We start from the raw sequence: 26,064 nt of genomic DNA, 5'->3' as shown, positions 1-26,064 counted from the left end.
GGTTGCGATCCCGTTACCGGTCAGTAAAAAAGACAAAAAGGAAAAAAAAAAAAAAGAATGTAAAAAATTAATAATATTAATAAATAAGTAGATAAAACAATAAATAAAACTGACATTCCTTCAGAGCCTACCCAGTGCCCAGTGCTAGGCACATACTTTGGCTGGATGTGTTACCACTGGATGGTGACTCTATAGACCTCCAAGTTCGTACATATGATCCTAATTCCCCTCAGAATGTACAGGTAACCTGGGCCGGCCCCGTGGCACACTGGAGAGTGCGCCGCTTGGGAGCGCCTCGGGTTCGGATCCCATGTGGAGACCGGTTCCCGCTCACTGGCTGAGCGCAGTGCGGGCACAACACCTAGGGTTGCGATCCCGTTACCGGTCAGTAAAAAAGACAAAAAGGAAAAAAAAAAAAAAGAATGTAAAAAATTAATAATATTAATAAATAAGTAGATAAAACAATAAATAAAACTGACATTCCTTCAGAGCCTACCCAGTGCCCAGTGCTAGGCACATACTTTGGCTGGATGTGTTACCACTGGATGGTGACTCTATAGACCTCCAAGTTCCCATAGCTGGCCTTTATCTCAGCATCAGGATCATTCCTCCTGACTGGCCTAGAGCCTTAAGCCTGAGATCTTTCTAGAGGTTGGTGGAACCTTTGGGAAGGTGATCTTTAGAGGCCTGTGGCCTGCCTGGGGGATGGAGTGGGACCCTCAAGTCTGGCCTATGAATGCCAAGGTTCAGTGGCAGCCTCGTAGCTCCCTGGTGGCCAGAGTGGGGCTGGATGCCTTCCTAGGGGAGAGGGAAGAGGAGGAGCTGAGGACACAATGCAGGCCTCTCCTCAGGACCAGATGAACCATGGGAGGGTCCCTCAGTGCGCTGGTGGAGGGCAGGAAGGGGTAGTGGCCTGGGCCTGCAGTGGCACCTGGAAATAACCCAAGATCGGAGAACCCTAGGGTCCCTGCTTGCACCCTGCAGAGACTCTCTCCTTCATCCTCCTGCCTCTGGATTAGACTTCCCTCAAGACTCCCTAAGCTGCAGCAGATGGTTTCACTCTGAGCTGGAGGCTTCTGTTTTCTTGAACGTAAATGGGGAAGAGCAGTCACTTCCTTTAAGGCTTTGCTCAGATGTCACCTTGGAGAGGCCCTCCCTGACCATCCTGTTTCAGACTGTGACTCTGTGTCCTCAGCCTTCTTGATCCTATGGGAAAGCAAAATATTTTAGCCCAAAATATTACGTCTTTGACTTATTTCAAGGTGATTAATTCAGAAATTGGAAAAACAAGATTAGCTAGAAGACGGTTTTTTGTGGAAAGAAATTTAAATCTGAGAAGAATTGGTAAATAGCCAGGCTTCCTCTGAGGCCCTCCTTCAGCGACTGTCCATTCTTTCTGAAGGCGGCTGCTAGGTTACCTGAGATATTTTCATCTGCATAACAAGACACTCTCTGCTTAACTTTACCTTCTGACTTCCTTCTTTCACCTGTGATGCCGATTCCCATGGAGTGCTCTGGAGCTCCAGAGAAACCTGGACTCAGGCCATTGTTCTGGGGCCTGTACCTCCCCCACCTCCTCTTTCTCATGAACACTGATATATAAGCTTTGCACTCCTACTGGATTCCTGGGAAATTGGGAAATTACTCTCTTGTGATTCTCCCGTGCATTGCCCCCCCCCACCCCACCCAGCATGTTAAAGTAATAAAATTTATGTCTTTTCTTATTATTAATTTGAATTTGTCAGTGATTTTCCAGTGAGGAAAGAGGAAGTTTTTCCCTGGTCCCTACAATTTCTTCCCTGCCTTATTTTTCTCTTGTGTATCTAAAAAGAAATTGAGGCCAAATATATATAGCAAGGATTTATTGGGCAAATATTAAGATTGCAACTAGCGAGACACATAGATCAGGCCACCCTGAGAAATGTGTTCCCAAGAGGGCCAAGATAGCTTAAAATTATAATCACAAGAAGGGTGAAGGGCCAAAGGAAAGAGAGAGAGAAATGGTCGCTGCTAATTACTTCATCTGGTTTTCTAGTGGTTGTACATGACATAGACTTGGGATTGTTACTAGGTTGCATAAGGGTTATAAGAAGCATTCTAAATTACTTTATGGCTTTTTGGTGCCATGAAGCCTGCTTTCAAGTAAAAATGGTCTTATGAGAACATCTTCCAAGGCAGGTGGATATGACTACTGACTTACCCAGATCTCCCAAGGTGCAACAATTTAGCTGACTTGGTCAGAGCAGATTCTTTTAGTTATCACTCAATAGCGTTTCTCACTTTCGAATATACTGCATAATAATTGATTTATTGATTTTCACCTGCCCCTCCTCCAAATGCTAGTGCCATGGGGCAAGGGTCTTTGCCTATTTTGTTCACTGTGTCCCCTAGAACAGTGCTGTTGTGAGGCTGCTGCATGGAAAAGGAACCAGAACACCCAATTGAGAATTTAAAAGGGGGGTTTTATTGGCCAGCCGGCGACTGTTCCTCCAAGAAAGTCTTGGAAGGAAGCAGCCCTGAGTTTAAGTTTAAGGGGTCTTTTAAAGGCACATAGTCACACAGGCAAAAAATCATATAGTCACACACAGTTATCATATAGTTACACACATACACACATATCCTTCTGGTGAGAGGAGGGGGTTTGGGGTGGCCTAGCGCAAGCTGATAACAGAAGCTGAAACAAGCCAGTTAATCACTTAGGGATGGCAAAAACTTTCATAAGGCAGTTTCCTTCTTAGGTTGTCTAGATACATCCAGATACAGCTCTTGGTTTTATCAGTCAGGGATAGCATAGGCGTGAAATAGCAAAGGCAGGCTAATATTTAGCTTTTAACTTCTATCAAGGGGGGGGAGAGGGGCTGAAGAGCCGAGGGGGATTTTTAAACACTAGCATTTTAAGCAATTCAAACACTATTTAAACTTAATGAATCTATCTTGTCACACAGCAAGCAGTTTCACAGAAGTGAATTGCGTATGTTATGAAAGTGGGGGTCACCCTATCTCAGTGCCAGGCACATAAGAGGCACTCAATAAATATTTGAGGAATGAATGCATGAAAGATACATGTAAAGCATTTCGTAGGCCACCTAGCACCTTATTATTACTATCGCTGCTGTTTGCTACTTGTGACTTGCGCAGATTCCTTTGCCTCTCTGGCCCTCTGTCTCTTCATCTGTAAAATGAAAAGATTGAACCACTAGATGATCTCTGAGCTTCCTTCAAACTCTAAAATCTTCCTACCCCCAAATGCTCACAGTCAGTTAAGTTCTCCCTAGTGCTCGTCTAAAACTCCTCTCTTTGCAGTTTTCAGCAGCAGCTCTGTTGGGTTTTGGGGTGCTAAGCACCCCTTTCACAGTTGCTCTTCCTCTATTTCTTTTGATGCTGTCAACCAAAATTAAAGCTGATGAGGCAGAAATAATTTTGTAAAGTTTATTGGGAGCCAAATGTAAGGATCAACCCAGGAGACACCATCAGACAAAGAGTCAGAGAAATGCCCAAAGTCTATCACAAATAACGAAGATTTTATAGACAGAAAAAGGCTGCAGAAAGCAGAAACAAAGGATGAAAAGAGGATTGGTCATTTCAAATTTACTTTCCTTATAAGGTGGGAACAAGGAGACAGAACAATAGGAAAATAACTGGTTAACTAGTTACTTCAGGCTCTTTCGTGTAAGAATTAAAGCTGAGGGAACTTCATTATCATACCGACCGAGGATTTAAACAGGCCTGTTTGGGAAACTGGCTGTGATCTCTTTCTCTTGACTTCTTGGAAGGTCAGATCACAAACTAAGTGATGTGGGACTTAGCAGAGGTGACTCCGTTTTGATTTTCAGTCTGGGCTTTTGGGGGCTACTATATGAACTTAGTCTGAAACAATGGCCTCCTGTAATTTTTATTTAACATCTCTAAGGATCGGAATGGGGCACAGGTATGGGATCATGAGTCAGCCCAATATTTCTTGGAACGGTTGACACTCAGATATTTATGTTTTATTTTAGTTGACTTTGATGTGTTGCTTCATAACATTTTATTGCTTTCAATAGAGGCAATTCATTACTCGCATAATTAGAGCTCATTTGATTTTAATTTCTTTGTTAAGAGTTTTCATAGAAAGAAACAGAGTTCAGGAAAAAAAAATGTGTCAGACCCCAAGCACTGATTTGGGATTTAGACACATAGTCCTTGGAGATGAAGGTTCACGCTGTCCTGCTCTTGGTGGGGCTTTGTCCCTGACCTTGGACATCCCCTAGGGGAACAGGATCATACCTCAGAGGGCTTCGGAGCATCTGGTCAGGGGCTCAGGTCAACAGGGCCTCGGCCCTTCCTCTCAGAATACCCCTCTGAAAGTGTCACTCTGGAGCCCTGGGCTCCCCACAGCTGCCTCTGTGGGGCAGTTTCAGGAGTAAAGGTAGCTTCACACTCCCTTCCCTGAGTAACTGGGATGGCCTGGGACTAGGGGCGGAGGGACAGGTCTGGCAAGTTCCGTGTTGTTTATACCTGGGATTACCTCACACATCCCAGCCGTCTTCCCCGCCCCATATGGAGGGGGCCGGCCCTCAGCCCTCCAGCTCCCTTTTCCCCACATGCCCAGGGAAGCCAGGGGCCAACATGGCTCTTCCCCTTGACATCAGCTGAGCCTGGAAGACTCATCCCTCCGAGACCATGGAGAGGGACAGCTCCCGGGTGAGTGAGTCCTCCCGACCCTGAGGGAGCAGGGACAGGGCTGGGAGACAGGTTGGGGGAGGGCACTGCCACCTGGGCGCCTCAGGTTTGGGGGGAAATTGAATGTGCCTTTTCTAGTTTGAAACTACTTGGGACCAAGATCTCTTGGCGTCCTTTTATCATGGTTCCTAGAAGGAGCCCCTGGCAGGAGAGGGTGATGGGACTTGGGGTCTGGTTAGTCAGTGCCCAAAGGCTGTGTGACTGAATCCTGTGTCCCTGATCTGTGGCCTGTGACCACGTCAGCCAGGACAGCTGTGCTGTTAGATAGCTAGCTTTGCTGGTTGAGAATCTAATCTAATTTAGTTTAATCTAATCTAATTTTTGCTGGTTTGAGAATTAAAAGCATTCAAACTGGTCTTCAAAGTCATCTTGTTTAACCCCCTCTTTAGACTCCTCAGCCTTCTCAGAAAGATGTGACTGTGTGCATTTAAGATTTTCAAGAGGATTTTTCAATCACCCTCGGTCACTTATTTTTGTGCTTAATAACTTTCATGCTTGGGAAGTGCCTCCTTATGTCTAACCCCAATTCCTTCTGCTACAACTCAGTTTCCTTTCCTCCTCTTCTGCTCTTTGGGGTGGTAGAGAGCAGCTAGACTAGCCTCTGTGGAAAAACCAGTCACACACATGTGGAGGCACCTAAAAATTCTGTTTGACTGTGCCACGCTTTCTTTTTTTCTGGGAAATTCCTCTTGTATTCTAACTTCTCCTTAGGTCTTATTTCCTGCTCCTCTCCACATTTTTTGAACTGTACTCATATGGTAGAATCTGGGACTCTGGGAAGGATGGGTCAGCACTGGGTTTGAGAGAGATCAGCTCATCCTATGTTGTGGAATATGGTTGGCTTGTGGTCCATTCTGAACTGCAGATGTGTTTCTGCAAACTTTACCATCATTTTTCCCACCATTATTGCAGCTCCCTCTAGACTTTTCTTTCTCTTACCCTCTGCTCTGATCCCCTGTGTTTATGTCCGATCTCACCAAGGTCACTCGGCCCTAGGCCTCTGGGGCTCATTCTGAGACTGTGTTGAACAGAAAGGGTGATGCATAGGGCAGGATAGAGTTTTGTCTGGGGCGTGGGGAAGGTGAACCCACAGTCACAGCCGTGGGTGTGCTCTTTGGTAACTTGCTGGGAGCCTAAACTTGATGGTCCCTAAACACAAAGGGTGAGAGGGGCTGAGTTATCCAAAGGGTGGCAGTGCTCACACTGGAGGTGGGTGGTAGGGCCCATGCCGGGGCAGTGTGATAGGGTTGCCCACCTTGGAAGCTCATCTCTCCAGAGTCAGGGACCAACATGGAAGGTTGCTGAAGGGGCACAGGATGTAGAGCAGACTTTTCATTGTTGAGGGGGAAATGGGGACTCACAATTAATTTATGAATTAAGTGTCAAAGGTATGGTAGGTGCCATGTTCATTCTGGAAGGCAGACTGTCCGTACTTATGTTGCAATGGAAGAACTGAACCCTTTACATCCTTATTTAAGGTTTGAAAATTTACCCCTCTGTTTAAGGCAGAACCCCCAAGATAGTGAGCCTGAGATGGGGGCAGGGAGGGCTATAGCTGCAGCTCTTAATCTTATCTGTAGCAGATTTTTTAAGATTAATGAAATAGGAGTGAGCTGGCAGAAACCGGTCATCTAAGGCCCTGGTTTCTTCTTGAGGGCTTTATTGCAGAGTTGCATTGTGGTTTTTCCCCATCAACTCCAAAAAATAGTGAGGAAGATGGCAGTCAGTGGGCTTAAGCCTGATGACATCCCTGTGGCAGCTGCTGGGTTTTCAGAGGGATCTTGCAAGTGGGGAGGAGAAGGCTCTCAGCTTCTCCATATTCAAAATAAAAGCTGCAAGTTGTGGTGGACAGAGAACTGACCAAGTTCCAGGTCAGCTGTGACTTTGGGCAAGTCTCTTTAAACTTTTGGTACCTTAGTTTCTTCATCTGTAATATGGAATGATAAAAGTACCTACTTCAAGGAGTCTTAGAATAGTGTCTCTCACATAGTAAGGCTGATTTAGAATAGCATCTGGCATAGATAGATAGAGATAGAGATGTATTCACAGAGTGTTAAGATTATCATCATCATCATCATCATCACCTAAGGTCTAGTCCAGGCTCCTATAAAAATGTGGACCAATGTCTTCTCTCTGTGCCTCAGTTTCCCTAACTACCAAAGAAGAGGGTTGGACAAATTGCCCCATGAGGCCCCTTTCTGGTTCCATGACAGTTTCTGGAACTATTCAAGGATATTTCAAAAAGTTCATGGAAAAATAGAATTAGAAGATATACATATCTTTCCATGAATTTTTTGAAGCACCTCATACGGAAGGGGGCCACAAATGTGCCATATCGGACAAGTGCATTTGTTCTTGAAAAAGAGTGCATATTTTGTGCTTTACAAAATGGGTCACATTTTTAATGCTTAGAGAAGTACAGTGTTAATTACAGAAAGACTGAAGTAGACCCACTGATAAAGCAAAAAGCCTTTGTAGAGTGGATTTTCTAACACCGGGTCTTCTTTTTTTTTTTTTTTGGTGGCTGGCCAGTACAGGGATCGAACCCTACACCTTGGTGTTATCAGCACCACACTCTAACCAACCAAGCTAACCGGCCAGCCCCTACTGGATCTTCTTAAAGTGGGGCAGGTTCCAGATCAGCCCAAGACCACAGATGCTATGAACTAGTAAGAATGGCTTGGAGGCCCCAGGACTGGTACAGGATGGGCTCTCTCCCCAGAGGGGGCTGAGAAGGTTCCCAAGATGGCAGACCAGGAGGCTCAGGTCACTCTGCTGTCTCCCAGCCCCAATCTGCAGGCACTCGCCTGCACACATGCAGCCCTCGCCTGAGGCTTCTTTTTTTCTTTTTTAGAAAAAGATGACCAGTGGGCCGGCCCGGTGGCGCACTGCTACAGTGCGCCGCTTGGGAAGCGCGGCGGCGCTCCCCCGAGGGTTCGGATCCCACATACAGACCGGCCGCTCACTGGCTGAGCGAGGCGCGGGAGCAACACCGAGGGTTGCGATCCCGTGGCCGGTCCCGGTCCAGTACGGGCGCGACACTGAGGGTTGCGATCCGTTGCCGGTCACGAAAAAAGACAAAAAGACAAAAAAAAAAAAAAAAAGAAAGAAAAAGATGACCAGTAAGGGGATCTTAACCCTTGACTTGGTGTTGTCAGCACCACGCTTTCCCAAGTGAGCTAACCGGCCATCCCTATATAGGGATCCAAACCCATGGCTTGGGTGTTATCAGCACCGCACTCTCCCAAGTGAGCCACGGGCCGGCCCCTCACCTGAGGCTTCAGTTTCTTGTTGTCTCTGGTGCTGAGCAGCCTTCCACCCAGCACACCTGGCCCTGCCTTCCCCTGGCTTGTCCTCTTTGACTTGGTAAAAGTGTGGGAGTATGCGTACAGGGCTCCAGGCTGGTTTGCTGGGCAGGAAGGCCAACTGATGTCACAATGGCCACTTAGCTTAAGTGTCTTGTTTTGGCCAAACAGCTTCCTCTTGGTATAGCAACAATGGGGGTGGACTGTGCCCGGCCAGGTGGGCAGGGTGCTGGTGGGGCAGGCACAAAGGAAGCCACTACCGGGAACCCCAGCTTTGTCAGCCAAGCAGAGACCTCAGCAGCACCAGATTGAGGCTGGCTCTTCTGATGGGGAAGCAATTCAAGACTGTCCAGGGAGCCCCCATTAGGGACCAGTCCCGAACTGTGTCACCACCCCAGTGGTGGCAGAGAGGGAATGCACAGACACAGGGAGAAACTGAGGCAGCAAGTTCCCAGACGATCAAATATTATTTGCTTGGCAATAGTGGGAATTCACAGTTCTTAAAGTGTTTGATGACTGAATAAGTTAATGAATGAATGAACGAATAAACAAAGAACTGTTTTGATTCTGGTCTAATAGGGATCTCCCAGGCCTTTTTACATGTATAAGAGGCATCATTAAATAGAAGGAATGTTAGCACTCACCCAGGTCAGTAATTTTCAAGTTCTTTGTAGCAGCTGCCTCTTTTGTTCAAATTAAATTTTATGTGGCATCCACTGTATAAAACTGAAAAGTGGATCTTCTGTTTGAGGTAGCATAAGGTCTAAGAATTCCACACGACAGCCCCTACCAGCTGATCTCCAAGCCTCCTCCATGGAACTAGTAATGCTCTGTGGAATCCCATTTGAAAACAGCTGATTGTCCAACCCCTTCATTTTATAGATTAAGGAGCTGAGACCCACAGAGGGATGCAACTGTCCCCAAGGCCACACTGCAGGCTGGAAGCAGAAGCAATACCTCCCCATGCCTCCCATACCTGGGGCATGGCAGCTGCATACTGGCTCCTTAGTCTGGAGGCCAGCTTGACTCGCAGGCTGACTGGGGACCCGGAGGTCAGCATAGTGTGTATTCAGGGTGCTGGTGGCTACGTATGAGGAGGCGCTGGGGAATTTGGTTGTATTCTCAGGTGATCCTGTATTTGTGGGCTTTCTCTGGGTTCAAGGAGGGGGAGAGTAGGAGGGGCCTTGTGTACCCGGAGGTACAGTGAACCCTGAGTGTAGCAGTGAGGTGGAGAAAGAACCCAGTCCAGTCCACACTGGGATGGGTTCAGACCTCCCGTGCCACAGCTAAGGGCCCCCCAGGCTCCCACCAGGCAGGGAGGCTTCTTCGATCCTGTCAAAGGGAGCTCCTGAGCATGCAGTGGGGATTGGGGAGCATCTACTGCCTAGCCCAGAGTGCCAGGGTACCAGCCTGTGGTCCTGCCTGTGCTCACCCCTTTGAATGCCCTCAATACTCAGGGTCACTGCCAGAAAGAAGCTGCCACAGGGGCATGAGTCTGGGGATGGTCCTTTCTCGCTGGAGGTTGGAAGAGGGAGGTAGCAGCAGTGCACAGTATAGTGCAACAGTCCGAGGAGGGGAGCCAGGGGATCAGGCTCTAGAACTGGCACTGCCCCCAGCTGGCTGTGTGAACTCGGGCAAATCACATAGCCTTTCTGGGCCTTCATTGCCTCATTGATAGGATGAAGGGCTTGCACTAGAGGGTTTTCCAACAGCCTGTGATAGACTGACTGCCCCTGGGTGGTATAGCTTTATGAAGGGACAGCCCAGGGCTGAGCAGGAAGGTCCATCACTTAGACTGGACTTGAAAGGGCCCTGATGCACCTGCCCTCAGGCTATGAAGATGTGTCATTGCTGCTGCTACCTCCGCTGCTGCTGCCGCTGCTGCCGCTGGACATTCTCTAGGTCTAGCAGGAGAGCGTTTTATAGGTTCATTTTCACTGCCCGCCAGTGGCTCTGAGCAACCAAAACGCATCTTTCCCAGAGTTCAGGCTACTGCCTATGACAGGGGAACTATCTCTGTGCAAAGCTCGGGACTCAATCCATGGCAGCAGCCACACAAACACTGAGATGGAGCAACCCATGCACCAGCACCACTCAGAATAGACAGAGGGGCCCTCTCCTCCCTGGCATCGCTGGCTGGGCCCACAGGAGACCTAGGAGAAGCCAAGGGCAGGACACACTCAGGGGCTCCTTAACTAACTCCCATCTCCCATCAGGTAAGGGCCCAAGGGGCAGAGTCTGTTGCAGGGAACCATAAAAATGCCCTTTACCTGGGGGTGGAGAATCTACCTCTGGAAGCCCTGGTATAGAGAGCACTGGACTGGGAGCAGGGGCCTTTTGTTTTAGACCCTGTACTGCTCGAAGACAAACCTGAGCAACCTTGGGCAAAGCACACAAATGTTTTGGGCCTCTATCTCTGGTCTGTCAAATGGGAATAATAAATCTTTAAAGAATCCTGTGCAGGGAAGAGCCTAAAAAGAGTCCCAGAGCCAGGGCCTGCTCTTATCAGATCTCTGCCTGGCGCTCCCCTCTCTCCCCTTCCAGGGACCCCTGCCCTGCCTACCTTCCTTACTGGCTCCTGCCCCAGAATATCTGGAGGGCACTGGTCAACTTTTGAGTGAGGACCCCTGGGAGCTGCAGAGGCTCATCCAGGTGGTAGCAGTGACAGCCTGTTTCATGGCGCGGTAAGGGCTCACAACAGTATTACCCCAGAGACCACCCCACAGGGTAGTTGGGGAGGACAGGCAGGGCCAGGAAAGAATGATTGGTAAGGCTAGGCCAGGGAATGGCCCAGAGTCACCCACACTTTCCTGCTCTGCCCTGTCTACCTGCCCTTGAGCAGGCCGAGGAGACTTTGGTCCATAGGCAGGTTGTGGGGAGGCCAGGGCACATCAAGGAGTCGGTCATCTGAGTCCATTCCTGGGTCTTGTGCTCACTGGCAAAGGCCAGGATTTGGGAGGCCTGAGTTCTAGTCCTGATTCTGCCTCTTGTATCTCAGGACCTTCGACAAGAAGTCTCCTCCCCTCCCTGTTTCCCACCTGCTCAAAGCATCTGCTCTGAGGGTGAGGTCAGGCCTCAGGGTGAGAGGCTGGAATCTCAGCAGCTGCTTCCCAAGAACTGAGGAAAGGAAATGAGTTAGTGCTGTAGCCGATTAGACATCAGGAAGAACTTCCAGCAGGGTGGGGTGGCAGGCTGTGGAATCTCCTATTCTGGTGGTCCCTGAAGATGAGAAGTCTTCTTAACATCCTGGGATGGTTCGGGGTGAGGTTCAGAGACAGTGGGATGGAGCAGATGGCCTTACTCTGGATGCTTCTCTACTCTGGTCTTAGGGCTGCCCTTCCATCCTGATGTCCCTGCTGGAACTTGCAGTTCCCCATGGGAGCAGTTCTCCTTCAAGTCTTGGGGTCCCAGGACTCTTCCATTGCCCTGGCCTGAGGGGCTGGCCATCTCCTCCTGCCTCCCACCAGCTCTAACAGCAGAACGCTCACTCTACCAAGACCAGGGCTGAATACTCCCCTGACTCAGGCCTCCAGGGCCTCCAGCCCTTTTCCAGATGTTGTCCTTTCTGGCTGCTCCTGGCCTCCCACCATGCCTGCCCACCACCTGTTCCCTCTGTGGTCTAACTCCCTCTCGCTGTTCCAGCTTGACAAAACATCTCCCCCCGACTCCCCAGTCCTCCCACTCATTTTCCTCTGGGCCACCCCTGGGGGCCTCGCAGGGGCAGGATCACAGGGTCTCCATAGGTGGACACAGCCCAGGTGGAGACAGCCCAAGCACATAAATGGAAATTAGAAGGTTGAAATGGGATCAAGTACAATGCCTGGTAGGCTGTTATCCTTACTATAGTTTGACACACATTTAGAGATCAGGCTCTTCCATGTATATTCCCCGTTGATCTGGGGGAAGGAAGTAAAATTAGTGCCATTTTACATGTGTGGAACCAGGCTCTGAAGAGTTATGTTACTTGCCCAGGGTAACCCAGTTAGGACTGGACGCAGTCATCATATTCAAACAGATGTTTCTATTTCAAGCCCAGCATTTGTAAACAAACAAACCTGGACCCACCATCATAGCCAATGTTTCCCAAGGCCTTACTGTGTGTCGCATGCATGCTTTACATATATCACCTCTGACTACAAAGCAGTGATTAGCTCAGCCTTGCAGATAAAGAAACTGAGATATCAAGAACTGAAGTCACTGGCCAGGGTCATGCAGCTGGCTCAGAGGTGGGGCTGAGTTCCAGTGTGGTTGCCCTAACCCAGAGTACTTGACCACCCATCCTGACACTACTGCTCCAGACCACTAGGCAGGACACAGGGCCTACACCAGAAAGTACCACAAGACCAAGAGCCCTGTGGGAATGGCCAGGCCCCATCCCCAGGCCCCCACCAGCACTCCTGGCCCTGCAAGGCCCCCGATCTCTGTTCTTAGGCCACATCGCCAATGCTAAATGAACACCCTACGCACATGTTTCTCGAAGACTGCCAGGAGGCCCATCTTCTGACTCACGAAGGGCAGGGGACTCAGATACAAATAGGCTTGGGTTGGAATCCTATGTGACCTGGGCAAACTGAGCTCTGAGTCTTGGCTTTGTAATCTGTAAAATGGGCTTCTAAAAGTACCAACCTCTCAGAGATGTAGTGAGGACCTCATGAGGCCACAGACATGAAAGTTTACTGTAAACTCTAAAGTACCACGCACATGTGAGCTATTAGTGTTTTATTATACCGAATCATGGGAATCCCCCCTGAAGTGGGGAGACAGTACAGTGTGAGCATAGCAGGAGGGGGACCAGGCAGGCCAATGGAGGTGCCACGATGCCAAGGCTCAGGCCACCACTTGAGGGAAGCACAGGCCTTACATGGTTGGGACTGTCCCTCTTATTGAAGGACCTTAGTCTGGCCTTTGTCCAGTACCCTTTTTTCTCCCTAAGATGAACTCACACCACCTTTCGGCCCTTCAGCCACACCCCGTGGCTGTTAAATCTCAGCACGGTTGGTGCTGTGTGTGCCAGACCTGGCAAGAGCTCTCCTGCTTATCCCATTGAATCCTCAGGATTATTGGTCCTGTTTTACAGATGAAGAAAAAGTGTCAGGGAGTTAAGTGGCTGGCCCAAAGTCACACTGCTACTAAGTGATAGACCCAGGATTGGGACGCAGGTCTGCCAGACTCCGAAGCCAGTGCTGTCAGTGGAAGCGTCCTCTTCTTCCACATATCCTCACCACATCCCCTCGCTCCCAACCCAGGCCTGTTCCACTTGAAGCTGCCAGGGGCTAACCTGTGTCTATTTTACAGAAATCTACTGTCTAGACAATGGCCATGAGAGGGAAACTGCAGCTCAGGGCCAGCCGTATCAGCAGTGGCAGCAGCTGCCCTCCATGTCCCTAAACACACACACATGACAAGGACACTGCTCAGCCAATGGGGCATCGGTATGCTTGTGCATTTACCCACTTCCATGAATCAACCCCAGTATCTCCCTGGGATAGCTGCTCCTGGTCCCTGGCTCTGGCAAGCTGAGCATAGTCAGGAACTCAAGCTTCCTCCTGCAATTCATCCCTCAGCCCCCAGAAAAACAAGGAAGTGACCAAACAAATTACCTCTGACTCCCAGAAGAGGGAATTTAAAAAATAAAAACAAAAAACCCTACTTGGTAGGGATGAAGGGGTGGATTTAAGCCAGATGTTCTAAAGAGGAGGACTTTTAACTGGTCTGCTTAGTAAAATGTTAAAGCTTTTAGGCACATTGTAGGTGAGGGATGGAAACAGGACCAAGAGGTCTAGAATCTTCTGTCCCCTTTCCACAGCCCTGCGGTTTGTGGCCTGAGCACCGGGTCCCCAGCACACGTGGGCTTCTTCCACCATTCCTGCTGCCCCCAGGACACCCACCCGCCTGAGCAGCTGAACAGTCCTCAGCAGAAATTTTAATGAGGGGAGATGTGGCCTATGGGCCATGCCAGTGCCCAGCTCTGCCTGCTGCTCTGGGGACTCAGGAGGGACTGAAGGGGCAAATATGGTGGGAGGGAAGTCAGAGGGACCTCTGTAAGGGACAAAAGGGAGGTGAGGAGAGGCCTAGTCTGATTTGCAGCAGGCAGAGGGTGACACTTCCTGTCACCCTTGACTGCCCACTGGCGCCCTCTCCCCAATTTAGAGCACCCCAAAAGCTCTCCAGGAAAGGGGCAGGGCTGGTCATATTGCCTGCCTGCTGTGGCCAGCTGTGCATTCTCTCCTGCACACCTCCTCAGACAGAAGAGCCTGGCAGTTGAAGCGTGGTCTCTGGAGCTCGACTTTCTGGGCTCAAATCCTAACTCTGCTACTTTCTAGCTATGAGAGCTTGAGCAGGATACTTACTCTCTCTGCGTCTGTGTCCCCTGTGCAAAACGGGGATAATAATAATAGTTCCTCCACAGAGGGCTAAGAGGATGAGTTGAGTAGATACCAGGGGTACTTCAAAAAGTTTGTGGAAAAATAGAATGAAAAGATAATACAATCTTTCCCTGATTTGATGAAGTATCCTTGTACATATAAAGCACTTAGAACACATTAAGTCTCTAACTATAAATTAAAGTACTAAATCTAAATTAATAAATCACTCCACATGCAGCTGGGTAAGGTAAAGGATCTTGTCCAAGAGCATGGGAATTATGCCCCAGCCTAATTATGCACCTTCTCCTACATCTTGCTTCTCCAGTTTCCCTGGAGTGTGGGGGTTGGGGGTGGGTAGGGTGCGTGTGTGTTTGTGCATGTGCACATGCATGCAAGAATTCTGCTGTTACTGAGGATGGTGGGGCCTATGGCAGGTCAGGACTTTTCCTAAGCAGTGTTTTTCATGCTTTTTTGACTACAGCTCATTGTAAGAACAATATCCTATAATCTAACAATACAGGAAAGAAAAGGGTGGGATGTAGGGGCAGAAGTCAAGAGGGCAGAAGGGACGGTTACCTCCCTTCCTCCTCAGGGGAGGGACCACATTTCCTTGACACCAGGTCTCAGAGTGAGTGTCCAGCCCAGCAGCCTCTTCTTTTGAGCTTCCCTAGACACATGTAGCCTAAGCAGGTATCCCCAAGCCCCAGGTAGATGGCCCACTGCCCTCTGCCCACCTTGCAGGTTCTATGAGGGGGAGACTATTGGGGAACCAGGGGATGGCAGGCTCTTTGAACTTTCACTCTGTCCTTGGGCAGCCTCTGCTTCTCAGATGCTTCTTTGTCTGGGGGCTTTGCTCAACCTCTAGCCTCTTGCCCCAGAGCATTTATCTCCCAGCTCAGCAAGGCTGACAGCTGGGTGGGTTGGCAGGGGAGCAGCCTGAAGGATGCCCTACACTCTGCTTTCAGAATGCTTCCCCAGCAAGGACACCTCCGGCCCGGGCATCTCCGGCAAGGACATCTCCATCCCGGGCATCTCCAGCAAGGACATCTCCAGCCCGGGCATCTCCAACTCGAGCATCACCTTCCAGGTTGTCATCTGACAGGTCATCGTCTGCTAGGTCGGCCTCTGCAACATCCTCTCCAACGAGGGTGTACCTCGTTAGAGCAACACCAGTGGGGGCCGTACCCATCCGGGCATCTCCTGCCAGGTCAGCGCCAGCCACCAGGGCCACCGGGGAGAGCTCAGGTAAGGGAAAAAGCTGCAGGGAGGACAAGAGGAACAGGGAAGCAGTCCGAAGGCCATGAGGAGGTCTCAGAACTGGCACCCTCTGCTCCTCATACCCTTTCAATAATGATGGGGGGCAAGAGGGGTGGTCAAGGTGAGCAGTTAAGGACCTGGGGAGGTGGGAGCAGAAAGGAACCATCACACAAAACTCAAGACAGTGGAAAATTAGGGGCAAAGGGTCAGGCCAAAAAAGCAGACTGTGTGACTTTGGAGGCTGCACAACCCTGGTGAGAGCTCTGATTTCAAGAATGAGGGCTCCTGGTTGGAAACCAAGTCTCTTTCCTTGGGGTGCCCTGCAGGTCTGCCGGGGAAGCTGGGGTCTACAGTATAGCAAGGTCATGACCAATGGGTCCATCTGTGGTGGAGGAGGAAAGGGAGAGATTCTGACCAGGCAGGCACCTCCACCCCAGCCTTCCAAACTGTGGGTTGTATGGTTCAGCTGCTAGGAGGTCAGAGAGGCCAAAGGGGCTTTGAGGATGGACTCTGCCATAGGAAAGTGTTTCTACCCATCTCTCCTGCCAGCCCAAACTCTGGACTGTCCCTGCCACCACAATACAAACAGGCCTGGGTGATATCTGGTGTTGGAGGAGCACCCCAGGTTTGGGGCCCATCCTGTGGTCTGGCCTCTCAAGGGTGGGTGGGGCACATTGTTGTGGTGGTCTTTGGAATCAGACACACTACACTTCAATCCCTGCTCTGTCACTCACCAGCTAAGTAACCTTGGGCAAGTGATTTCACTTCCAAGAACCTCAGTCTCCCCATGTGTAAAATGGGCCTCATGAGACTCTGGCCACAAGGGTGCTGTGAGAGAATGCATGCGGAGTGCTGGCTGGCCCAGAGGAGGAGTCCATAAAAGGACTGGTGTCAGGCGGGGGTGGAGCTGTCCTAACAGGGCCCCGGTGAGCCAGCCTTGTGTCCTTCTTCCTCCTCCACCATGCCGGACGCCTCCCCACAGCCTCACCTCCCCTGCTGCTGCTCCGCTCCTAGGTACCAGCGTGCCCAAGTTCTCCTGGCAGGAGGGCCAGAAGCGGCTGCCACTCATCGGCTGTGTCCTTCTCCTCATCGCCCTCGTGGTGTCCCTCATCCTTCTCTGTGAGTTGAACGGAGGGAGCAGGGGTGGGTTCTGGTCATCACCGGGTGGAGTGGGGCCTGGGGAGGGGGACAGGCAGCAGGGAAGGGAATGGGGACCACATGCTCACTCCACCATCATGTCCACAGAGGGACACTCCTGCAAATGGCCTTGGACCCTGGCGCCTCCAGCCCCCTTTGAGGTAGCCAGGCTGAGAGCATGGGAGTCAGGGGAACCTGCACTTGGGGCCCACCTGTGCGGCTTACTGTGCAACCTGCTTGGGCAAATTAGTTAACCACTCTGAGCTCAGTTTCTGCATCTTCAGGTGGGGTAAAATTCATTCATTAATTCAATTTACTATGCGCCCCATGAGATCTCTTACTGACTTCATTGGGTTACAAGGAATAAATAAAGTAATGGCACAATGTCTAGCACAAAATCTCAGCCTACAAATGGTAGTTATTTAAAAAAATAAAAACACTAGTTGGAAAAAGTCTCTCAAGGCTATTCAGTCAATGGGATAAAGTGTTCAGTGTTCTGACACATACCCAGAACACATCCCAGGGCCCTCCGCTCGAGAGCCTGCTGTGAGCTGGCAAAAGTGGAGGAGCAGAAGTGAAAGCACATCATACGGTCCTGTCCTTGGGAGATTACAGTCTCCTGGGGGATGCAGCTGAAAATAATTAAGGCCGAATGCATTTGTGTGTGACTGTGAGGAAGAGGTGAATCTGTGCAGGCAGGGGCACAGGCGACAGCTGATGAAGTCCGTGGGGCCTGATGCAGACCTAGAAGACAGGAGCAGTCAGGCCCTGGACAGGGCGTCTGAGACGATGAGCAGCTACAGGAAATGTGGGACCAGGTAGGCAAGGTCGGTTCAGGGTACAGCGACGGGACCCGCCTAACCAGAGAGGAAAAGACACATTTGGGGACCTGGGGGCCATCTGTTAGGTTCAGTAAGGCCAAGCCACGCCATAGACAGCTTTGAATGCCAGGCTCAAGGATTGTGCAACAGGAGGCAGGGTGCTGGGGGAGCACAGCCTCAGCACCGCACAGACCTCCTAGCACCCCAGCTCTGCCACTCACCAGCTGCAGAACTTCAGCAAGTGAGATAATATTCCAAGCCTCAGTTTCCCTACCTGACTCACCAGGCGGTGGAGTCACTGTCACGGTGCACGTAAAGGTCTCAGCATGGTGCCTGCTGGACTCACTGCCCTGCTGTCCCTCCACTCCCCACCCTGGGCACTCACTCCCTATGAACAGTGGGAAAGACCCGTGGAGGCTGAGATGCACCGAGGGTGGGCTCCCTGAATGGAATTCAAACTCTCTGTGGGGTTTTACAGCATTTCCTGAAGTCAGGGAGGCCTGTACACCCCCCAGGGCCAGGGAGGTGGTCTGAATTGTGCAGGCCAGCGAGCAGCTCCGTGGTGGGGCCAGGCCTCCCAATCCCCTGCCCAGCACTCTCTGCACTGCATGTTGATGTGCAGCCTCATGAGCATTCTGAGCAGGAGGGGTTCCCCTGGTGGTTCAGCATCCATAGTGCAGGAGGAGAAGAAGACCAGAGCACAGAGAGGAGGAGCCAGTCCATGAGATGAGGAGGGATTAGATCCAGACCTGGAAGGAGCAGTCACACAGGGAGGCATTCACCTTAGGTGGCCGGTGGGAGAAGTGGGGGGTCAGGCCTGAGGAGTCAGCTGAGGACAAGAAGCAGGGGGAGGAGTTGGAATTTGGGTCTGTGAGGCATCTGAGGGGAGGTGTCTCCAGGCAGTAGGGGCGACAGTTCCTGGTTTGGAAGGAGATTGGTGTTAAGAGACAGAGGAAGTCACGAGGCTGATTTTCACATGTGGTTTGTGAAGTTGTTTTCTTTTAGACCCAACTTGTACATTTGGAAATCAGCTACCTAGAATTGCTCATAGAATGAAAAGACATTTGAAAGCATAAAGACATGTCATGGGGCAAGAACTGAGTGTGGGGGATGTCACCTATTTAGGGGAGAGGAAGGAGGAGGAAAACCCAGGATCTTATGAGGCTGGAAGGACTGTAGCCTTTGAGAAGACAGGATAGGTGGTGGTTGCATGTGCATGATGGTAAAGATAGAGATTTCTTTGCTGTGACCTGTGGAGCACAGAGAAGAGAGGATGCCAGAGGGGTTCTGAGAAGGGAGCTCTGGGACACTGGAGGAGGTGCTTCCTCTGGCCACTACCCCAGCCAGCATGTAGGGTAAGGGAGTTCCCAAAGTAGTACCCACCTCTACCTCTCTTTCTCTCTCTGGGTGGTTGGCTGCTCGGCTGCTCGAGTCTGCCTGGTGCTGCCCTGCTTGCAGGAGCTTTCTGGAGCATTCTGGAGTATTCCTGAGCAGCCTTTCTCTTCATACAGATGAGGGACGAGAGCCCCAGAGTCCAAGAGGGATTGCAGGTCGGTGTCTCAGAAACCCCAGGGCCTTGGGCTACTTAGTGTCTTGTCTCTCCGGGGCTGGCGGTGACCCAGCTGTCTGCTTCTTTTTTTTTCCCAGTCTACTTCTGGAGGGGCCACACAGGAATCAAGTACAGAGAGCCAGTAGAGAGCTGCCCCAAGCACGCCGTCCGCTGTGATGGGGTGGCTGACTGCAAGCTGAAGAGTGACGAGCTGGGCTGTGGTAAGGAGGCTGGGCATGGAGAGTGTGAGTGTGTGTGTGTGTCGACAAACTGCAGTGCGTGCATGTGTGTGTGTCTACAAACTGCAGTGTAAACTGTGTATCAGCTCAAACAGGAGGCAATGGACTCAGAAGATCTGGGTCCTAGTCATAGTAGACATGAGTTTGAAACCTGGCTTTGAATGCTGTGTGACTTGGACAAGTCATTTACCTTCTCTGGGCTTCAGTTTCCTAATTTGTAAAATGAGTGGATTGGACACGATTAATGGTTCTCAAATAAAACCTGACAACTCCTGATTATCAGACTGAGCAAAGCAGAACAGCTCTGGTTGGAGCTGGTTTGGGGTCCAGAGCCCCATCCCCATGCCCCTCCTCTTTTTGTCCAGCAAGTGACCTCTGACTTGCCAGCCCTACAGTTTTTTGCAGGTCAGTTTGTAAACAGCTGGCCTACATGAGCAAAGAGATCTCTTTGAGCTCTGCTTCTTGCATGCGTTGTCCACGTGCAGCCCATGCTGTGTGCATGTCCCGTTCATTCCACCTATGCATTTACATGTGCCCTCACCCAAGACTGTGCCATCTGTGACCAAGCTGTGCTGTGAGCGCTCCATCAAATCACAGACCTTATGCCACTTGTCACCATCTCATTTGTGTAAGTCATTGCCCTCTTGGGGTGACAGCTCCTGGAAGTGCTCTCCCCTTCCCTCAGGTCCCCTGGCTCCTGCTGGGTGGATAGCTCTCTACCCTGCACCAGCCCTTGCCTTAGCTCTGCCTGTACTGAGCACCTTGGACTCCTGAGTACTGGCTGACCATCATTGCTCAGGCCAAGCTGCCAGACCTCTCCTGGGCCTCAGTGAGGAGCCTCAGGATAGGATCTGCTTAGAGCCTTACTCAGCTCATCCCCCAAGCTGGAAGCTTCCTGGGTGTTGAGGACCTCCTCCTCTGTCTTGTTCTTGCCCTGCAGTGAGGTTTGACTGGGACACGTCTCTACTTAAAGTCTACTCTGGACCCTTCCATCAGTGGCTTCCCATCTGCAGCGACAGCTGGAATGACTCCTACTCAAATAAGACCTGCCAGCAGCTGGGCTTCGAGAGGTAAACCTCCTCCCAAGGGTCCCAGCTTCAGGGATGTCTCCAGCTCTTTGCAGGCACATCACAGAAGCCTCATATTCAAAAGACCCTTGGGGACCTGGGCTGATCTCATGATCTCAGGACACACTTGAGTCATTCAAAAAGACAGAGGCCCTGGGATCCTGAGGCAGGGGCAAGCTGTTTCCACGAGTCCAAAGTAATTATTTGTAGAGTTATAACAGTATCATACTCTTATAGGGTTCTTTGAATCAAAGCACCCTCCTGTCCATTACCATAATGAATGGTCACGGGGGTGGTCCTGTGAGGTGTGTAGGCATTTGGGCAGGTCTTGTCTTCTTACATATGGGGACTAGAAGCTCAGGCTTTGCAAAGCCCTTTAATGGACTTTGAGCTGTAGCAGTCGTGGCTTGGGCTAGAACGCATCAAATGGGGAATGAGAAGAGGTAGGTGTGGCCAGGCAAAGTCATAAGAATCTTTGGCTCTAAAGATTTTAAAACAAGAAGCCAGTGCTGATGGGTGGAGCAGGGTGAACAGTGACCTTTCTACTTGAAGGAGCCTCTGATTTGCGGCCAGATAGACATCTCCATCCTCCCTCGTGGTCTGAGGTTTTTCCCCTGCCACCTCGATTTTTTTTTGGCAGCTGGCCAGTATGGGGATCTGAACCCCTGTCTCACTGTGAGTTCTCTGTAAAAGAAGCACCTGAAGAAATAGGGGTTGGGTGCTAGGACTTAAAACTAGTTCTCTGTCCTCATCTCAGCCTTCACGTCCTGATCCATGAAAGGAGGATCTGAGTGATCCGGATGGAAGACCATGGACATCTCTTATCAATGAGTTGTGTGACCGTGGGCAAGTTTGAATGCCCCTGGGGCATTCAATTCCTTGAATGTCATTTATTCAAAGAACACTCGTTGAGCTCTTATTTTGTGCCAGAGACTGTGTGGCACCCAGACACAAAAGAATAAGACAGGATCCAACCCTTGAAGAGCCTCTAGTACTGTTTGATGAGAGAGGCTTAAATCAGTCACACAGCACAATGTGACGTGTAATGGTAAGGCTATGTGCGAAACACTGTGGGCACATGATGCAGAGGGCGCCTAACTGTGCTTGGAGGAGAGAGCATGGAGGAACAGGCCCTCTAGGCAGAGGGACAGTGTGTGCAAAGGCATGGTCTCACGCAAGGGGTATTCAGTAGTCCCCCCTTATCCGTAGCTTCGCTTTGCATGGATTCAGTTACCCACAGTCAACCATGGCCCCAAAATATTATGCACAATAAGAAACTTGGGGAGAGAGAGAGACACCACATTCTCATAACTTTTATTGCAGTCTGTTGTGGGTTTTTTGTTGTTTTTTGTTTTGTTTTGTTTTTTAGCGGGTGGATAGTAAGGGATCTGAACGCTTTTGACCTTGGTTTTATAAACAGTCTGTTATTATAATTGTTCTTTTTTATTATTAGTTATTGTTGTTAATCCTCACTGTGCCTAATTTATAAATTAAACTTTATTATATGTGTGTGTATAGGAAAAAACATAACATCTATAGGGTTTGGTACTATCTGAAGTTTTGGGCATCTACTGGGGGTCTTGAATGTACCCCCCTTGGATAAGAGGGGACTACTGTACTATATTTTAGAAAAGCACACACATTCCATGCAGAGAGTGGAACACATCAGAATCACCTGGGTGCTTATGAAAATGCATCCTAGGATCAGAATCTCTGGGATTCAGACTTAGAACCTGCTTAGCAAACATCTCGAAGGTGATTCTTAGGCACGCTGTGGCCTGAGATCCAGTACGCTTGTCCAGAGGTTCTCAAACTTTAATGTGCAAATCAATAACTGAAGATCTTTAACATGCAGATTCGGCTTCAGTAGGCCTGGGGTCATGCCACTGCCACTGGTCCATGGATCACAGTTTGGAAAGGAAAGGGCTAGACTGGTGTTTCTCAAACCTGACCATGCATAGAATCACTGGAGAGCATGTTAAAAAATAGATTGCTGGGTGCAGCCCTGAGCTGCTGATTCAGTAGGTCTGGGGTGGGGCCCAAGAATGTGCATTTCTAACAACTTCCCAGGCAACGCTAATGCTGTCAGTCCTGGACCACACTTTGAGGACTACTGGGTTAGCACATAGGACTAGTGGCAATAGTGGCAGAATATGTGGTGGGGTCAGACTGCGTTGGGCCTTGACTGCTAGCCACCATGCGCACCATTACAGTCTGGCCTTTGTCAGCAGGGCCAGCAGGGACTCTAATGCCATCTGGGGGTCTGGGGGTAAATGTCCCCAGCAAGCTCATTCTTTTTCCTCTCTCCTCCCTTGCAGTGCTTATCGGACAACTGAAGTGGCCCACAGGGATTTTGCCAGCAGTTTCTCAATCTCTGAATACAACTCTACCATCCAGGAAAACCTCCGCAGGTATGGAGGGGTGGGCCAGGTTGCCTGTCTGTGATCAGGGGAATGAGGGGGGCTTTGAGCCAGGGAGCCCCGCTCTTGCCTTTCTGGGACCCAGCCTCCAGGAGTCAGTCATGAATGTTCAGGGGCACCTCGGAAACAGTCCTCATTCACCACACTGCCTCCTGACTTAAACGTTTTTATTTGAGGCTTGATGCAGACAGCATCTTGAGGTCAGGGGTACCCCTGAGAGTTTACTTGGTTGTCAGAGACAATTGATAAACCTGGGGTGACCAGTCTGCAAAGTGTTTGGACTGGAAGCTGCTGCAGGGAGTTGACTCAGGGTGGGGAGGGAGAAGCATCACTGGAGTTGGGGCTGCGCTGGGGGAGCAGTGGCAGGGGGCTGCCAAGTGCAAGTGGTTGGGGGTGGGGAGGCCTATCTGAGAAGCCTCGACCTCCATCCTCTGTCACCTTGGCACTGCAGCCCCTCCTTTGTCATAGCCCCACTGAGGGGGAGGCTGGGGGGGTGCTCCACCAGCTAGCATTGTTCACCTTGTGGAGGGGAGAGAAGAAAAGAAGCAACAAGGCTCCAAGAGAAGGAAGGGGGAAGGAAGCAAAGGGAATTAGCTGCTTCTGGATGCCTGCTCTGTGCTAGGTGGTTTCTGCATGCTACATTGGGGAACTATGTCAGAGGAGCGTTAGGCCACCTGCTGAGTTGCGGAGACATGCTGGGACAATGAAGTCCTAGGTTCAAAGAAAATGGACCTGGCCAATGTGTGCAACCCACCACAAGAAACCTGGGGGGTGGGAGGTCAGAATGGGGATGTTTTGCACTGAGCCATCCCCATTCCTGGAGAAAGCACTGGAAGGGAGAATGTTCCATTGGGAGGGAAAAGGTCAGAATCTCCACCTTGTTGTGCAAAGGGTAGCTTCCTTGGAAGTAGGATAGGAATTGAGCAGGAGTCAATCAGGAAAGCTTCCTGAAGGATGTGGCTAATGTGCTCTTTTCCTTCCTTCTGTGTCTCCTGCAGGTCTGAATGCCCTTCCCAGCGGTACGTCTCTCTCCAGTGTTCCCGTAAGATGCTGTTCTTGGATTGTGGCCTGTGTGGTATGGGAATCAGGGGTCAGAGAGATGGAACCCCTCTGAGGAAGATGGCTGGCCCTGGGGGTCCAAGCCAAGGCAGGAACAGGGGCTTAGCTAGCAGGCTTGCTCCTTTTCCCTTCTCCTGACTCTGGTAGGAGCTCAGCCCAGCAACCTCTCTCATTCCAAAGAGACCATTCAAGTTTTCTGGATTCTGGACATGGGGCAGTGGATTGGGAGAGCAGGTTCTGGGCCAGCTTAAAGTTCCTATATCAATAGACATGGAACTAGATTGAGATATTGATCTAGAGCCAACACTTATTGAGCACGCTGTATGTGTAAGGCACGGTGCCTATCTCTTTGCAAACATGATTGCATTAAATTCCTATAAGAACCCTGTGAGGCAGGTGCCATTACTAAAAGAGGTGGAAATATTTACCTTGCTTAAGGTCAGACCCCAAAACCCAGGCTATTCACCACTGTACAAGTTCTGTGTTCTAAGTAATGACTGGGGTGGGGGGTGCTCCCCTGAGCAGGATGGGCACAGTGCTGTGGTTGGGGTGCCCACCCTCTCAGAGCACCACTCTCTCCCCTTTCAAAGAGAAAAGAACACAAGTCTCAACACACTCCAAGGGCTGCCCTCATCCACGATTGCAGGGGGATGACTCGCTCCAGAACATACTTGGAAACATTCCCTTGAGATGAAGGGTTTTCGACAGCACTAAATGACCCATCGGGGCACGTTGTGGGCATAAGCCCACCTATGCATCATGGGAAGTTTATTTCTCCTTTGTTTCAAAATGATAGAGACCCCATCACAATGCTCATTGATTCAAGCTCATGTTGGAATTGGTCTGCTTTCTGAGCCCCTGATGGCAGCCCTGGGATTTACCATCATGACTCTAATGCCTGGCACAGTGCCAAAGCATCAAGCACTTAGTGAGTGTTTGCCAAATTAATGAAAGAATGAATGAAGGGGAGGAAAAAGGAACCTGCCTAGGATCAAACTTCCTCCTGGATTATCCCAGAATGCCAACCCACCATGTGGGAGCTCGGCTTTGGCAGGAGACAGCTGTGCACATCAGATTATGTGAGCAAAGCAGAATCTGTGGGTGGGTGGGTGCCCTTCAGGATGGATGAGGCTGTCCAAGCCTGCCCTGGGCCCGGGGATTGTGGCGGAGGCTCAGAGTGAAGCAGAGTTCATGGTTTGTCTCTTCCACTTCTCCCCAGACTGTGGGCTGAGAGCCATGACCGGGCGGATCGTGGGAGGGGCGCTGGCCCCAGAGAGCAAGTGGCCTTGGCAAGTTAGTCTGCACTATGGCACCACCCACATTTGTGGGGGTACACTCATCGATGCCCAGTGGGTGCTCACCGCCGCCCACTGCTTCTTTGTGTAAGTGCCTGAAGGGGCAGATGGTTCCTTGCTGCCAGGGATCCCAGGATCGCCAGGAAGGGCTGACTGTAGATTGACTTCTCTGTGGAGGACTTTGGGAGTGAGCTTGGCCCCCATGGCTAGGCAAATCTGGTGCGGCTTGGGTGATCACTTGAGGGTCAGCATTTACAGTTGGTGTTTGGTCCTGGGAGTGTGAGTTGGGGTATTTGTTCTGAGCTAGGCCCAGAGATGAGAAAATACCATTGATGGCCCCTAGGGAGAGAGAGGCAGGTGCTAAAAGGGACTTAGGAGCTTGCCCCTGAAGAACAAGGTGAGATAAAGAGGCTTTGGGTTTGTTGCTGCTTCCTGCAACTGGAACTTACAACACAGGCTCCTAAGATATCAGAAAAGCTGTCCCAGGAATTAAGGGTTGGGCATTGCAGGGAGGGCACAGCAGGCAGCTTCTGATAGTTACCAGACAGCCTTGTCCCTTTGGGGGCCCACAGCCCAGGCTGGTGGGCAGGAAAGGTCTCTGGACCAGGCCTCAGGGGCACTGGCTTCGGAAGTAATGAATATTCCTCAGGTCACTTTGTCCTGTCAAAATCTCTGTTTTTGGGCCGGCCCGGTGGCACACTGCTACAGTGCGCCGCTTGGGAAGCGCGGAAGGCACTCCCACCGAGGGTTCAGATCCCACATACAGACTGGTTCCCGCTCACTGGCTGAGCGAGGCGTGGGAGCAACACCGAGGGTTGCGATCCCGTT

At 50.6% G+C, this 26,064-nt stretch overlaps 1 protein-coding gene across 1 annotated transcript in view; it reads left to right on the top strand.

Moving 5' to 3' along the window:
- Positions 1-4,662: 4,662 nt before the first annotated feature.
- The window catches only part of TMPRSS13 (transmembrane protease, serine 13), a gene marked incomplete at its 3' end in the record, with an annotated part of 26,937 nt that continues 5,535 nt past the window's right edge, over positions 4,663-26,064 (top strand). Inside the window, exons 1-10 of the mRNA XM_008583685.1 lie at positions 4,663-4,683; positions 10,572-10,711; positions 11,026-11,089; positions 15,358-15,637; positions 16,664-16,768; positions 19,255-19,377; positions 20,336-20,465; positions 22,781-22,873; positions 23,881-23,924; positions 25,161-25,323. Of these exons, the coding sequence (XP_008581907.1) occupies positions 4,663-4,683; positions 10,572-10,711; positions 11,026-11,089; positions 15,358-15,637; positions 16,664-16,768; positions 19,255-19,377; positions 20,336-20,465; positions 22,781-22,873; positions 23,881-23,924; positions 25,161-25,323 (1,163 nt within the window). The remainder of the gene's footprint in view (positions 4,684-10,571; positions 10,712-11,025; positions 11,090-15,357; positions 15,638-16,663; positions 16,769-19,254; positions 19,378-20,335; positions 20,466-22,780; positions 22,874-23,880; positions 23,925-25,160; positions 25,324-26,064) is intronic.

Source organism: Galeopterus variegatus, unplaced genomic scaffold (genome assembly GCF_000696425.1).
Source record: "Galeopterus variegatus unplaced genomic scaffold, G_variegatus-3.0.2 Scaffold2994, whole genome shotgun sequence".
Classification (NCBI taxonomy): domain Eukaryota; kingdom Metazoa; phylum Chordata; class Mammalia; order Dermoptera; family Cynocephalidae; genus Galeopterus; species Galeopterus variegatus.
Note: the sequence above shows the minus strand (reverse complement) of the source record. Positions and strands in the feature narration are given on the sequence as shown.